The following is a 15,986-nucleotide window of genomic DNA, read 5'->3' as shown; positions in this document are numbered from 1 at the left end:
GTGAAGGTCCATGGGGAAGGTTGTTAATGGATCAAATGAGGTGACACTACTGGGGTTCTGTTGTGGCCTTGTCCACAGTATGGGATGTAACACGACCAGCCTCTGTGTTTATATTGCACTTACAGAATACCTAGCTCTTTGTGATAGATGGCCATTACAGCGGAGTCTGAAGTAGCCAGAAATTGCAAAATTAACTCTGATTTGTTGTGCTTCCTTGGCACAGCAAATACACCTGTCTCAATAACGCAAAAATACATGTTTACAAAAAACAAGCAAACATGAGAGTAGCAATAGCAGCCAGGCAAAAAAGCACACAATCTACATTACCAGTTGGAGAGCACCTGATCCTTCCCTGTCATTGTCTCACTGTCTTCTACAGCAAGGATGGGGAACCTGTGGCCCTCCAGAGGTTGTTAGACTACAACTCCCATCAGCCCTGGTCCTTATGGCCAGTGGTCACAGATGATGGGAGTTCATCAGCATCCGGGGGGCTGCAGATTCCTCATCCCTGTGCTACTGGCTTAAAACTTTCCGTAGGGTTTAGAGTTCTTCCCCTCCACTTTCATGTAGGGTGGTGGTAGCAGAGCCACATCTGCTTGCTAGGTCACATAAAATTGTGATGTAGCAGCCAGCCCCTTAACCAGCTGTTCTCTCCAGGAAGTAGATGACTGTGAGTTCTGTGCCATAAAACTGTCAATAAATAAACATAAAAATAAAGGAAAAACCCTCTCTGAAGGCCCTCATTTCATTGTATGACAGTCGTATTGAGTATCATAATCTCTTGAGAGTAGGATTGCACTTCTGGCTGCTGTTTGACAGCTTTGGCTGAATCTCACCCTGGCAGCAAGCTTGCATTTTCCCCTCAAGAAACTGGGAGGGATGGTATGCTTCTGATGTCTTTCAATCAAAATTGGCTAACTTCATCTTTCCTGCTTCTAGTCTGCTCCTTATTCTACTTGCTGCTCCTTTTAATATTTGATGGTAGAGTTCACATTCTGTATACTATGCAAAGTGGCTCAAACTTCCTTTGTAAAGTGTAAGGTAGTATGCATAGTAGCCTCAGCTTTTGGCAAGACTGGAACAATTCCCTGCCAAAACTCAGATCCTCTTGCTGGCAGTAAGGAATAGTTCTAGTTTCTTCTGTTAGTAGCAGCAGTCCATAGTGGCAATGCAAGAGTGAGATGCCCTTTACAAGCACCTCAGCTTTAGGGTATCCTCTATTGTTGCTGTGTTTCCAGATTGAAATTAGCTTCTCCCCTCTTTCAGCCTGTTCGCATTCAGCTCTGTTTTGGACACAGTCTTGCTCAGACCAAAAGAGAAAAATGATGTAGAATATTACAGTGAAACTCAAGAGCTTCTGCGGACAGAGATAGTCAATCCTCTCAGAATGTAAGTACGGGCAAATGAATTGTTTCAAAATTTTCAATAGTTTTCAAAATGTATTCCTTGCTTACCATTTCTAGCCTTCCCTGTACAATGTATAGATAGGTGAAGAGTCGAGTGTATTATTGGCAAATACAGGCAGATGGTGAAGGCTTAGATATGTGGCCTGCACCAAAGAGCGTGATCCAGAATCCTATGTAGCATGCAGGTATTTCTTTGGCAGAATTCCTTGAAAGCAGAAAGTTTGGAAACAACTTTGCTAAATCACCCCCCCCCCCAGTTTCTACCTAGCCCTTTCAACTCTTTTCTTGTTTAACCAATACTGCTTTTTTATATAGTTCCAGCTCCCTGGGTTTTGTCAGCAAGGTGTGGCATTCCTGATGTGGAACTCAATATCATTTCTGCTGGGATGAGTACAATGAGAAAATGAAAGGGCCCTTTGTTTTCTTTCCTAGAAGAGCAGTTGGAAGAATGTTGCATATATTCAGAATATGTATGGAGGCTTCAAAACAAGTTGGCTCTGAGTATAGCTGCATTGCCCTCAATTCAGAAAACCGATATACTTCTTCAAAATGTGGATTTCAGAAACTGAGAGCCCATTATTAGGTTACCTTAGCATTTTCTTTTTTGCTTGTTCTCATTCTGCTCTACTAATGTGTGGAACAAGGAAGTTTTATAGTTACCCATTCTGCCAGTTCTGTGTATCCCCATGTGCCTTAAAGCTCCATATCCCTTTGAGGTTCACCATTTCTCTCTCTCCTCAGACTCTTCATCTTTTTATTCTAGATATGGATATGTGTGTGCAACAAAAATAATGAAGCTGAGGAAAATCCTGGAAAAAGTGGAAGCAGCTTCAGGGTTTACCTCTGAAGAGAAAGGTAACTTGATTTATTTCTTTTTATTTAAGAAGTTTATATACTGCTTTTCACTGTATATCCCAAAGTGGATTACCAAAAATGAAATGCAATTTTATTTGAGCTTTACCAAACTCTGTAGCATTGGTGAGGGAAAGAACTTCTCATTCCGCTCCTCCCTGCTGTCTGACCCTACCTCCAATCTGTTCTGGAGGTTCCCCAGTCCTCCAGAGCTGATTTGGGATTGGTGCAGGAGGCATGTGGGAAGGGGAGGGGGGGGGTTCCATTGCGCAATCCTTGTGCTTATGTAATGACCTGATTGGATACAACCCAATCTGTTTCCGCCCTCAGAGTTTTAGTTTAACTCTCTTGTGCTCTTATACCGTGCTTACACTATATTTCTGGCTATATGGCTTTTTAAGAGCATATTTTAGAGACAATCCACTACACGTTTTGGAAAGTTGTTTGTTAGCTATGCATTTGGACACGTCTTAAGATATTGCAACCAAAGTCCCTGAAATCATTTGGATACCATTGGGTGCCATTTTGAATATTTTGAAATGGCACTTATTTCAACCAGTGATTTCATAACAGCTGGGGTTTTTTCTGCTTAGAATTCCTGAGTGATGTTGGGTATGAGATGGCTAATGCTTAATATAGCTAGGTTAATGTACTATATTCTTTTTTGTGTGCATAATAATGTCATTAGAATATTGAAGAGTTTCAGCTAAGTTTGTATTTTTTTTAGAATGATAATGGAGAAATTGAGTCTTGATAATCTTGACTATTTTACTGTTTTTATAAATCTTTTTGTATTCAACCGTTTATAAAATATGCTCCCTGCTCTTTGCCAGTTTGGTTAAAATGATTTTTTATGTGAACATTTATTTTATAATTATTTGGGTCTTACATATTAGTCTTTGTTTGATATACAACTCTCTTTTCCCCCAGATCCTGAAGAATTCTTGAATATTTTGTTTCATCATATTTTGAGAGTAGAGCCACTGTTAAAAATAAGGTAAAATATTACTCTGCTTAAGTCATGTTTCAAAATGAAGTTTCGGACTTCCAGGAACATGAGCTTTCAGAGAATGTTTGGTTAAATTCAAACCTGCTTTTTAGAGGTATAAAATTCTATAAGTCTGACTGCATTCAAGACATCGATTTATGATGGAAATGCTGTGAAAACTGAGTTGAGCTTAATCCTTTGCCTGGTGATCATAGGCAACAAGGAACTTTACACAGGCAAGTGGGTTACAGGATGCCGGGTGGGCGGCAGGACTAAGCACTCTGCCCCTCCTTCTGGCAGCCCCCTGCATTTCCATGACTGCCTTGTCTACACCCCACGTAAAATCACAGCCTACATATTTAGTTTGCTATTAAAAAAAATAACAAAACCCACCACCAGCCCCTCCTATCACTAAAAGCAGACTAGTAAAAAAAGGGGGGGCATCTAGTAACTAGTGGTCTTCAGTGTATGGGCCTTTAGTTGTGTATCTCTTTAGATTTTGTACTACTGTTTATGACATTGAGGATTCCCCCCCCACACCTCTGTTCCAAAAATTGCTATGATTTTGGGAGGGGTGTCTGTGTGTTGTACTGCATACAATCCAATTTTTTATACATGTTCACACTGGGCCAAAAATTTAGCTCTGCCTAATAAGCACACAAAGTTGCTCACCTGATAAACTAGTAGCTTGAATTTCCCCTGCATTGAATTCCTGATTGGCTATGACTACCAGGCAAGTTAGTAAATATAAAGCAGTTTTAGTTTCATCCTTGTCATATCGAGTGTTTGGGATGCCCCCACAAGCTCTCATATCCATTCCTCCTTCACAGTCGTGCAAACTTTCCCTTCCCTGGCTCTCCCTTGTTAAGTATTAAATATGATTCAGCAGTACATCTGCTTGGGTTCAAATGACCCTTGTTAAACAGCGGTTACAATCTGTATAGCTGAACATTCATTTCAGAATTATGGGAGTCAACATTACTGTATTCGCTTTGTTATGAATGGTCTTAATTAATACATAATAGTGAAAGGGCTGTCAAAAAACACTGAAACCCAGGTAATCCGACAGGTATTTCTATATCTCTTAGTTGGAACATCATAGCTGACAAACAGGTGGTAATCTGTTGAGAGGATTTAAACACTGTCTTGAACACCCATGTAGGAAAAGAAGGTTGGATTAAGACTAAATTAGTTGGACTTGGATCCCACAATGTGACAAATCATGACTTAAATCCAATTGAAAACAATGGGACTTGAGATCAACTAACATAATCTGGATCCAGCTCTATTTTTTTTAATTGCCTTACAAAATGCTTAATCTTTCCCACTCCTTTCCCAAAGTTATTTTTTAGTTTTTGTAACAGAAGACATTTGTCCAAATGGATGAAAGAATAGTTAAATGTCCTTTTGTTCATCATTTAGCCTTATCATTTTTTATCAAAATCTGTTTTGAAAATACTCTCTTTTCTTAGATCAGCTGGTCAAAAGGTTCAAGACTGCTACTTCTATCAGATTTTTATGGACAAGAATGAGAAGGTTGGAGTTCCTACAATTCAGCAGCTACTGGAATGGTCTTTTATCAACAGCAACTTGAAATTTGCAGAGGTTTGGAGGATATTAATTGCTTTCATAAAATTTTTACGCATTGGATATATAATTTCACTAAAACAGCTGCATTTTTTTCTTGGCTCTTGCTAGGCACCCTCATGTCTGATTATTCAGATGCCTCGATTTGGAAAGGACTTCAAAATGTTCAACAAAATCTTTCCATCACTGGAATTAAATATCACAGACCTACTGGAAGACAGTGAGCATAAAATATTGTTCATGACACTATGGCTGATCATAGAGTATTTAGAAATAGTTTTATTGCTTCTGGTATTTGGTGGTGTTTGGCTACTGCACAGACTGGTGGTGCTATAAGCCATGTGAATCAATCTACAATCAAGCAGTATATAAAGTTTATGAAATAAAACAAGTGTCGAAAGGCAGCATAAAGTGGTGTTTATTCAGCATTCACCAAAAGCTGTACAATGAAGATGCCAGATGCACATTTGTGGGGTGGAAGTACCATGACTTAGGGGCAGCCACCGATAATACCTTTTCCTGGGCTGTCACCTAACTCTCCTTCAAGCTTTTGGGAGTGGTCAAATGACCAATAGGGTCTCTCCGCTGATCTTAACACCTGAGTGGGTCTGTAGGAAATGGTAGTCCAGCAACATCTAGCAAGTCACAAGTACCGTAATTTTCGCTCCAAAACACGCACTTTTTTGCTCCTAGAAAGTAAGGGAAAATGCCTGTGCGTGTTATGGAGCGAATGCACGGATCGGAGCCATGGCTGCCATCAGTCAAGCAAAGCGGGAGCCGCTTACACACTCTACGAGGCTCTCGCTTTGCTTGCTTTAAAGCGACCTGGAGCCGGGGAGGAGGGAGGGAAGGAGAGTCATGGCAGCAAAGCCGGCAGCAGCCGCTTACACGGGAGGAGGGACGGAGCTAGCAAAAGTCCGTGCGCTCTCTAAACAGAGCAGTGAGGCTGCAGAGGGATGGCAGGAAAGATAAAATTTAAGCAACCAGCAGCAAAATAAAACCAACCTCGAGCTCTGAGCCAGCGCAGTGAAAACCAGGAAGTAAAAAAAAAGGCTGGGGAGGGCATGAGGGAGAGGGGGAAACTTCGCAAATCCCCGCGTCTCAGCTGATCCGCGGGGACGGAGCAGCTTATTTTCAGGCAGGATAGATTTGAGCATTGTCTGGGTCCTAGTGCCCCTACCGCTTTTTTGTGCTCCATTCTATTGCTGCTGGTGGCTGCTTATATTCAGGCTGCAAGGAGGAGCGCTTTTACACAGCTAATGGCGAATCCCCTGCAATCCAAGTCCTCCTCACTTGCTCAAATCTATTCTGCCTCAAAACAAGGAGCGGAAGGAAAAGGCTGCAAACTGTTAAATGGAAAAAAAACCCAGGCACAGGGCAAATACCTTAAGTATACCTTTAAAGCAACAGTGCTCTTCCCCCCCCCCCCCAGCTCGCAGAAAAGCTCCTTCTCCACACACCCCACGCGTGCTCCTTGTCCCTTGAGTTCTTTTCCTTCCCTCCCCACTTAAAACGTGGTTACAAAGCATGGATCCACATGGATCCTCAGGATTTTTGCATTGGGCTACCCCAAACTCACTGTCAGATCACATGTCTGTGGCCACAGCATGAACCATAAAAATCATACATCCACTGTTTCGTTTAGAATATTTTTTCCTTGTTTTCCTCCTCTAAAAACTACATGCGTGTTATGGTCAGATGCGTGTTATAGAGCGAAAAATACGGTACTTTATTCTAGATGTGTATGGAGTTCCCTGGTGGTCTCCCATCCTATCCATTCTGCTAAGTTTCAGAGGTACTTTGAGGGCCTTCAGGTTCTTCTTCTTCTCCATCAGCTTATTAATTGTTAAATAGAAGAAGAACTGAGCTTAATTTCTGTGTGTAGCCCTTTGGAAAAGTATTTTCTTTTTCTCATCAAAATTATGAATGGAAGCATTCTATCCATTTTGTTCACCTTCCCTCAACCAACCATGAGGGTTGGTGTGTTTTTTGCATGAATTTAAAACTGAAGGAATTCTTTATGGCTTGTGTCTGCAGAGTAGAGATTTATTTCACGGATGTATTTCTTTTATAAACGTGCATGAGTGAAATATATGTGCTGTAAACAGGGCTGTTGCTTTTCTTTTTGCTTCAGTGTTGGAGAAATCACTCCAGTGTTGGAGTGTAGGAGTGTCGCCTTGTTCGGTTTCAACAGTATATCAAACTGTGTTAAGTCTTTCACCCCAATTTTTGTACACAAAATCATGATTTGCTATAAAAGCACCCCTCCCCCCTGTTTATATTAAGGCATGCCTATGTTTGTCTTAACATGTTCATGCTGACTAACACAGCTTTGAAGGGATGGCTGCTTCCACTGTTCATACACAATTTTGATAGTTTCATCTTGCTGAATACAGCTCCTAGGCAGTGCCGTATCTGTGGAGGACTTGCAATGTATGAATGCCGAGAATGCTACGAGGATACCGACATTTCTGCTGGGAAGATCAAGCAGTTTTGCAAAACCTGCAACACTCAGGTATGTTACTCTTTTAGAATGTCTTGGGACTGGTGTCTGCTCAGAGCTCAGCGCCAGGAATCTCTCCAGGGACAGTGGGTGCCTTCTCAGAGAACTGTGAGATTTGGTTTCCTTTGAAAAACAGTAAGGCAGAAAATGACCTTGCAAAAAACTTATTCTAACCCTCCTTGTCAATTACAGGTTCACCTTCATCCCAAAAGGCAGAGTCATAAATTCAATCCAGTGTCTCTCCCTAAAGATCTACCAGACTGGGATTGGAGACACGGCTGCATACCTTGTCAGAAGATGGAGTTATTTGCCGTTCTTTGTATAGAGACAAGCCACTATGTGGCTTTCGTTAAATACGGCAAGGGAGACTCTGCTTGGCTCTTCTTTGACAGCATGGCTGATCGGGATGGTACGTCTGTTCAATTGGCCTCATTTCCTTTCTCTGGGGTTCATGTAGCTTTGCGTAACCTTAACCGTAACCTCGGAAATACACTTTCTCCAAAAGGTTTCCACAATTTTGGCCACTAGTGTAAATTGAATTAAACTTAACGTAGTGAACCTTCTCTGTTTAATAATATGAATGAGCAGTGTTAATAGCAACCCAGAATATAGTAAAAATAAGCTTGAAATAGAGTAGTGAGTGTCAAGACTAGAGCTAGGGAGACTCGCCTTCAAATCCCACTCTGCCATGGAGCTCAGTGGGTGACCTTGAACCTGGCACTTGCCTACCAATCCTACCTCACAGGGCTCTTGTGAAAGAGACAAGAGAGGGCAAAAGTACATAAACCACCCTGAGCCTTTGGGAAGAAATGTAGGGTAAAAATGTGATAAATGAATGGATACTGGATGTCAGATCTTTGAGTCCAGCATAAGACATGCACAGAATATGTGCCCTTTATAAGAGCTTACCTTCAGGTATAAATTTTTTTTAAAAAAAAACAGTAACTGGAATAATGACAGTTATAATAGGTGGAGTATACACAGAAGGGCAGTTTGTATACTATGAATGTCTCCTGAGTGGATGCAGTACATCTCTTCACCCGGCAACCTTCCCTTTCAGTGAAGAAGCATTTGTTTACAGGGGAAATTTTTTTAAAACAGCCTCAATCTTCTCTTGCTAATCTGTTGATCTGGGGTTGCCACTGCTCCGTGCTCTCAGTGCCTCCACATGCTTAAATGTTGAGCTTGCTTCTCTCTCTTTAGCCCTAAGATAGGGAGGCTGTGGCCCTCCAGCTATTGTTGGACTCACAATGCCTGTCATCCCTGGTCAGCAGTAGGCAGGTTTAATGGGAGTTGTAAGTCTGTCAGCGTTTGGAGGGCTACAGGTTGCCCACCCCAATTCAGTCCTATCCGTTGTCTTCATTCCTTCATTCCCTGGTCATGCGGAATGGGGACCTGAAGTTGAGAATTGGCATTTAAATAGATTTACAATTGAATGTCAAACTGATTTACAACTTTTTTTTTTTTTTTAAATGACATGGTGGAGATTTAACTGGCATCAAGGAGAACTCATGCTCCTTACCATTGCACACCAATGGGAGGCTACAGGCTCAGGACTGCATAGTTGGTAATGAATTGTGTCCCCCCACCCCCTTGAATTAACCATCTGCCCTCTCCTTCTCCTTCTTCTCCTTCTTCTCTCAAAAGGCGGACAGAATGGCTTTAATATCCCTCAAGTGACTCCATGCCCAGAAGTTGGCGAGTACCTGAAAATGTCCCTTGAGGAATTGCATTCGCTGGACTCGAGAAGAATTCAAGGCTGTGCACGAAGGCTACTTTGTGACGCTTATATGTGCATGTATCAGAGCCCAACCATGAGCTTGTACAAGTGAAAAGTTGTTGTCTGGAAGAAGGGAAGCAGCTTCCCAGCAACTTGACTGTGGCCCAAGAAGATTCAGCAGGACTGTCGGCGCACTTGCTCGTGCATCTGTTGCCGGCAATGGATGCTTCAAAGGGGGTGGAAAGCAAACGTCTATGGCAAAAGAAGTGCATATTTTAAAGAAGGGGTGGAAAAAACCTTACAATGCAATGTTCTGTTGCTAAAGTACTTAATAAGCATTTTGCACTCTAGGAAGTGCGTGTGTGTGCGTGTGCATGTAGGGTTTTTCTAAAAAAATAAAAAGTCTAAATGAAGCTATTAAAATGTTTAGGTTGCATTTTCAGAGGAGTTGTGTACATGGAGTGAAGTTTTATGTGTTTCAAAATTGCCTTGTGTAATTTTCTGCATAGACCTCATCCAGGGAACCACAAAGCCTAAGGGAGAGGACTGTATTAATATGTGTGTTTTCTCCAGCATTGTACAGGTTGTACAATTAAGGCACTTCACCTCTGTAATACACTGGATGCTGGCCTGAATCTTGGCACTGAGGCTTTTGTTTTGCTTATTTTGACCTGGTATAAGTTAAATCACAACAAGAACAAAACATTTTATTGTGTTGAGTGAGTGTGCAAAACGCATTAGCTGTCTGTTTCCTCCATTGTATTCCCCTGGACCAAGAATGCTCAGTGTTCCCTTTGTAGCTAATGGTTGCCTGCTGGAAAACGGTGAAGATTAAGCTGGTGTAAATGTTTTGTAGCTACAAGTTGGTGTTTAGACTAATTCCCATAGCTGGAAGCATTTCGGAGTTTTCCTTCATCCACACAACTCACTCAGTCTATTCTGTGAACTGGATGCTGTTTGCAGGATCATCTCTGAGCAGGTTGTGTGGATGACTCATTCTGATGTCATGCTTCCATATTGGGTGCACCCACATAAAATTCTTCTGAAAGGTATTCCATACTTTCAAAGTATTACATTGGCACTGTGTTGACTTTCAGTGGAAGTTTGCTTTTAAAAACTGCTTCTTATACTCTGGTATTAGCAAACTTCCCGCATGTCTGCTTTTATGGATTTTTTAATCCCCCTGCCCTGGAACTTCTGACTCCAGTGTAATTTTACTTCTGAGAGTCAAAGACCATCCTATGACTTGCAGCTGTGATTGGTAAAAAGAAGGTGGCAAAGTTGATTTAGAAAGGTTCAAAAACAGCAGGGATGTTAAAGAGCTAACCTTTTAAAAGTGTCTTTTTCTAGTTTGTGTGTGTGTGAAAATCAAATCTAGGTCACATAAGAAATTAAGCCGTGTAGTATATGTACACCGCAGTCTTTCTTTGAGGGGAAACGATGTCTCCACTGCCCACTATGCTAAGGCATTACTGGCGAGGAAGTTCTGTTGCTGTGGTTTTCCCTACGGTTGGTGTGATTGCCAATCAAGATAGTACAGAATAATAGGCTGGGGCAGCCAACATGGTGTCCTTCAGATGCTGTTGGACTGCAACATCACCTGTCACCATCGGCCAGGCTGGTTGGGGCTGATGGGAATCCTGATAACAGTTGAAGTCCACCATGTTGGCTACCCAAAAAATAGTCTTTTGTCCTTATTCTGCTTGCCTGTATGGGACTATCAGGTGCACCTTGCTTGTGAGGTGGATTTGACAGTACTTGATTTGAGAGTGCAATACATACCTTCAAGTTGTGGGATAAAATATCCTCTCCAGACACCCATGCATAATATTAATAGGTTCAAGGCACAAGGCAGCATCCTTGACAGTATGTTCAGCTTTTTGCCTCAGGGAACATCATTGGCTCAGAAGTCTGTAGTCTATAAAATGGAAGCTGATGCTTTAGACTGAATTTATTTTCTTTCCTTTTTTTAGGAGATGACTTACACATTTATCATATTAAAAGGATCAAATAAGGTCTGTGTGTAGTCAAACCATTTGACTTGCTGCTCAGTACATATGAAAAGTTACTTGTTGCTCTCAAATATCTTGTAGTATATTTAATATTTTTATGAACTGTTGAGTCTAATAGTTCTCTGCAGTTGGGAAAAATATCTCCTGTTGTAGTTGCCTTAAGTTTTTAAAAAGAGCAGCTAAGTGCACATCCAGTACGAACAAAATTTGAATGTGACAAGGAGAAATTGTAGTCTCTTTTTTTCTTTTTTAGCTTGGGGTGGGTGAATGGGTAGACACCATGAGTAGTCTTAAGTCAGGTTGCTGATTAGAAACAGGAGAGAGTAAGAGACACTTAGGGCTGCTTTGGATGAATTTTTGCTGCAGTGCAGGCTTGCACCCGCACACCTGGCTGCCTCATAAGCATCCAGGCCTGCTAAACACTCACACGTGGGATGCAATATCTGCATCATCTACATAGGACTAAATTCCACTTGGTTTGGGATGCGAACTCTGTAGTCATTAAGTCGCATAAAATGAAATCGTCCATCTTCTCCCCACCTCCACCTTGTGTTGGTTCACTTTTAAGTTGCCACTTTGTTTTGCTGTAATATAGCAGAGGTGGCAAAAGCCCCTGGAGCTATGTAGTGAAATGGCTGGGACTCCTACCCAGCCCCCAATACCTGCCACCTGCTTTCTCAACCCCATGACTACTCCTGCCATTTATTTTTTCCCTGGTCTGCAACTGTCTCACAACTTCTTTCCTGCTACTTTGGAAGTGGCTGCTGTTTCCTCATTGGCTGCAACCCTCTGGGTGAAGGCATAAAGGAGGATGAGGCAAGGCTTCATCTTGAATAAGACTTTTTTTTAAAAGTTCCATTTTAAATTGCACTCAATTTACAGACAGTGGCTCTTAATTTGGAAGTAAAAAAGACCTTCAGGCAAGTAACGGTACAGACTCAGCAGCAGACACAGGGCATGATCCAGGAGTAGGATTCAGAAGTGACAAAAGTTGCCCTAAGCTTTTGAAGATAAGGAGTGATTTGTTCCCTTGCCTTGTGGAAATGCAGAGTTTGCAAGTTCCTGCTCAGTTGGGGTGGTCATCTCTCATCCCATCTGCAAAGGGGGCACCTGGTTCTGACCAGGAAAAGCTGCACCTTCCTGTTCAGGTGTTGTTCAGTCCTTACCACCACTTGTTCAGCCTCGCCCCCCCTCCAAATAATCAAAGCCTTCCTCTGCCTCTACTGAGACTTCATGCATCAGCCAGCATCCCTGCTCCCCCTTCCAAAGCAACTGAAATCAGAGTGGGAAGGGGATATCTTCCCTCTTCTGGCCCAAGTTCCCCAATTCCTCTCCCCCCCTGCCCCCGTTTCTGCCACTTCGTCCTCTGCCTGATCCCGACTCTATATAGTACCCAAGCTTTTTGAAAGCTCCTGTATTCTTTAGTGCTATTTTGGTAACCCTAATACAGATTTTGGGATATTTCTTATAGGCCAACACCGCTATCATTTATACTTAAACATTTTCTAGTGTTTGTTCTCAGCACTAGAACGAGATTGCACCGTTCCCCCTTTTGCATCTATGCTGCTGTTATCTGTAAACTATTAACTGTGGCCCTAAGGTTTGTGTGTGTGCTTTCCAGCTTCCCTGAAGATGCCAAAACAGTTTGAAAAACTACTGTTTCCAATAGTGAGAGAAATTGATTGACTTATAAAAATTCCATTTTATACACTTTCCACTGTATTCACAATGCTCAGGGCAGCTGACAGTAAATCTAAATAATTTAAAACATTGCAGCAAAGAAAGCCACCTTTGGCAAAATGTTCTCTTGGAGGTCGTTCTTACTTGCTGCAGGCTGTTGAGCAGGTAGCCTATGCTAAAGGCATGTGTGAATAGGGCCTGGCACAACACTGCTTCCTGGTCTCCATCAATTGCCGTAGTTTTCCGGTCTTAAATCTGAGGCCAGACTTAAAATTGAATCATGGTGAGACAATGGTAAAATGTTAACTGACAAGTGGATAGAGCATTTTAGAGCAGAAATGTGTTGGATACATACTTTAGGCATCTCTCTGATGATTCATATTTTTGAGGGAGAACTTTCCACTGCAAAAGTACACAGGGTTTGTTCCTGAGACTTGTGGATGCAACAAGCTACAGATTTAAATGCATGTTGCAACTGTACAGGTCAAACACCTTTCATAAACCTTTGGGAAGGAGATTAAACTATATGTGGGGGTGGGCTGTTGCTTTTTTGCAGTGGAGGAACTTGTGAACTTCAATTGTCCAACTTTCTGGAAATCTTTTAGGTTTGATCCTGTTTATAAAATTCAGACTACGTCATATACTGCAGCCACACATAATGATTTGCCCAGTTAGCCCCTTGATGCAAAGCAAACAAAACTCCCTTAGGAGGGATTGCTTTAGATCAAGGGTAACCTGGCCTTCGTCAGTGCTTTAAGGACCTGTGTTTGCTTTTGGGTATACTGCTCTGGGACATTGGATGGAGCTGAGAACTGCTCCCTTTCTCCCCTGTTCTGTTGCAAAACACCTTCCCAAATCTGCTTTGCAATGTAGAGGAGATTACCCTGCCAGATATTACCTGTGGCTTGCCATAGTTTGGCTTTTGCAAAAGACGTATGGGCCACTTGCAGGAAGCAATTGGGGACTTGGCTGCTCCATTTATCCCCAAAGACCCCTTCTTTTGAACTTTTGAAAAACACCCTCTTCTTCATTTGTAGCATTTTCTGGTTCTGTTGCTCGTAATCCTGGTGTTTTGATACTTGTGTTCTGAATGCTGTTGCAGCAGTCTTTCCCACTTTGCTTTTGTGGCTTCTGTTACTTGACTCTATGAGAAGCCTTAAATATTTAAAATAAGACCCTTGTGGAAATGTGCAAGAGGATGAGAGACGCGGTTGAGGTGGCTAAGTCACTGTTTATGATCATGTAACTTGCGGAGCTTCTGCTCCTGCTCCACTGGCTGGGTAGTTGGTGGGGAGTAGCAAAATTGAACGTATCTGTACTTTAGGGGCCTTGTTCCTTATGCCTTTCTTATTTTAAACTCAACAAAGCATCGAGAGCTGGCATTGTGTACAGTGAGACAGCATGCATCCCAATACTTGGGCTGCCTCCATTGAAAAGTGCTGTGTGTGTGTGTGTTGAGGTGGTGTATATAATAAGCCCTGCTTTTTGTGGTGGTTTTTGATCTGTGGTGGTGGTTTTCCCATCTTCAAATCATCATCACTTGCTGTCGCAGTTCCTCCCTAGCAGTTATGCATCTGTGAACTCCCCCTTCTGACTGTGATGTGAAATAGAGAAGAAGAAGAAAAACTAGCACCATCTTTACATATCTCATCCCCTCAAAAACACCCAAACAAAATCCTCACACGCACCCTGGTTTCCTTCCTCTTTTGTATTGCGCATTGTAGTTTTGGCATTCTGAAACTGTCCTTTTAATCTTCTCATGTCAGCTGTACAAAGGTGAACATTTAAACACTCGCATATACAGAATGAAATGTCTACAGATGCGGAATCATTTTGTTTCTAGGTCGTGTTTCAGGTTTTCTCGCAGACGTTGCAACGTTAGCACGGTGCCCAAACCCTGGTGTCATGCTCCCAGGGCTGAGATGGTTACAGAAGAGCTGCGTTTGTGTGAACGTGAAGGTGGAACTTTTTATTTTTCTTCAGACTGCCTCTCTTGAGGTTTTGGGTTTTATTTATTCCGCAATTGTAACAAAGCGTGTTTTGCATTGGCCTGCACAATTCCTGGTGTTTTTGTTAAATAAACATCCTGTGCTCGAGTGCAGTCGTCTCCTCGGTAGATTGTCTCCACCAAGAGCTTAGAGAAGTGTTTTATATCGGGTTGCTGTAATTAAGCCTTAATTTCCCAGAGAAGAGACTGTACCATATCCTATTTCTGTATTCATATTTATTAAAACTTATCATTTTTATGGCTGTCTAAATTACTTGGGGGAGCTTTGAAAGGCACCTGATCCTTGAAAGGGGTTTATTCTGTGGTGTTTACATGATCTTCATTGGGTGGTTTATGGCAAGGGGGAAAATGTGATAATGTATAGCACAGATGGGGAGTCCTGGGGCCTTCCTGAGGTTCCGCATTCTTCTTTGACTTTCGGCATTGCTCACTCGGGCTTACGGAAGTTGGCATCCAGTAATACTGGAGGACCACAGGTTCCCCGTCTGATGCATAACTTCATCACTCTTGAGACCCAAAAGTTTACACATGTGACTCTTCCTGTGTGAAGTCCCACATTTGAAATGTACTCTAGCCTCTGTGCATTGGGTATAGCATGTTCAAGGACTACCTTGCACTAATGGGGCGGCCCAATCCTTCCCTCAACCCACACCTTAGCTCTAGTATTTTGTAATTTTATTTAAAATATGTTTAGCTGTGGAACCATTGTTTTCATTATGTATCTTGAACTTGGAATGGCAAAACTTCTGTTTTTCAGTTTTGCCACCTGCTAGCTTCTGGCTGAAATACATGCATCAGGTGCCATCTTGTGGCGAAAAGATACAACTGCTGCCTGCTTCCCCTCTCTGCTGAGATGCTCCGTGAAATGCAACTAATTTGCATTAATTTTTCTTAAGTGCCAATTAATTTGTTCACATTATCCCAGTTATTTTACATACTCAAGCTGAACAGTAGTTATAATTGCTTATATATATTTTAAGCATGTTTAAGTAAGGGTTTAATGTGTATGAGTTAATCACATTTTAATCCCACGGTTTCCTACCCGGGAGCATAGGGTGGTATAGTGGGGTGGGGTGGGGGGGCTAGCTCATATTATCTGCATAACAGTTGTGCAGAGCGATAGAAGTAGAGTCCCGCTGTATCAAACCACAGGCCTTAAGTAGATCCATGTGCAGTACACTTCTTGAACCAGGGTTCTGGGGCATAAACTGGATGCATAACTCTAGTGGA

The 15,986-nt window shown here is 42.1% G+C and overlaps 1 protein-coding gene across 20 annotated transcripts in view; it reads left to right on the top strand.

Annotated features, from left to right (window-relative positions):
• CYLD (CYLD lysine 63 deubiquitinase) overlaps nt 1–14,994 on the top strand; it is a 33,880-nt gene extending 18,886 nt beyond the window's left edge. For 12 of the 20 annotated variants that reach the window (XM_083626016.1, XM_083626019.1, XM_083626013.1 and 9 more), the window contains 8 exons: nt 1,267–1,389; nt 2,170–2,261; nt 3,189–3,255; nt 4,719–4,851; nt 4,945–5,053; nt 7,230–7,348; nt 7,529–7,745; nt 8,984–14,994. In XM_083626016.1, coding sequence (XP_083482142.1) covers nt 1,267–1,389; nt 2,170–2,261; nt 3,189–3,255; nt 4,719–4,851; nt 4,945–5,053; nt 7,230–7,348; nt 7,529–7,745; nt 8,984–9,168 — 1,045 coding nt within the window. In that variant the 3' untranslated portion in view covers nt 9,169–14,994. The remainder of the gene's footprint in view (nt 1–1,266; nt 1,390–2,169; nt 2,262–3,188; nt 3,256–4,718; nt 4,852–4,944; nt 5,054–7,229; nt 7,349–7,528; nt 7,746–8,983) is intronic. The other 8 variants (XR_014551213.1, XR_014551214.1, XR_014551215.1 and 5 more) reach the window with 1 other exon arrangement.
• Nucleotides 14,995–15,986: the final 992 nt, after the last annotated feature.

Source organism: Podarcis filfolensis (genome assembly GCF_964270895.1).
Source record: "Podarcis filfolensis genome assembly, chromosome: 8".
Taxonomy (NCBI): Eukaryota; Metazoa; Chordata; class Lepidosauria; order Squamata; family Lacertidae; genus Podarcis; species Podarcis filfolensis.
The sequence above is the reverse complement of the archived record's forward strand: the minus strand, read 5'-3'. Positions and strand labels throughout refer to the sequence as shown.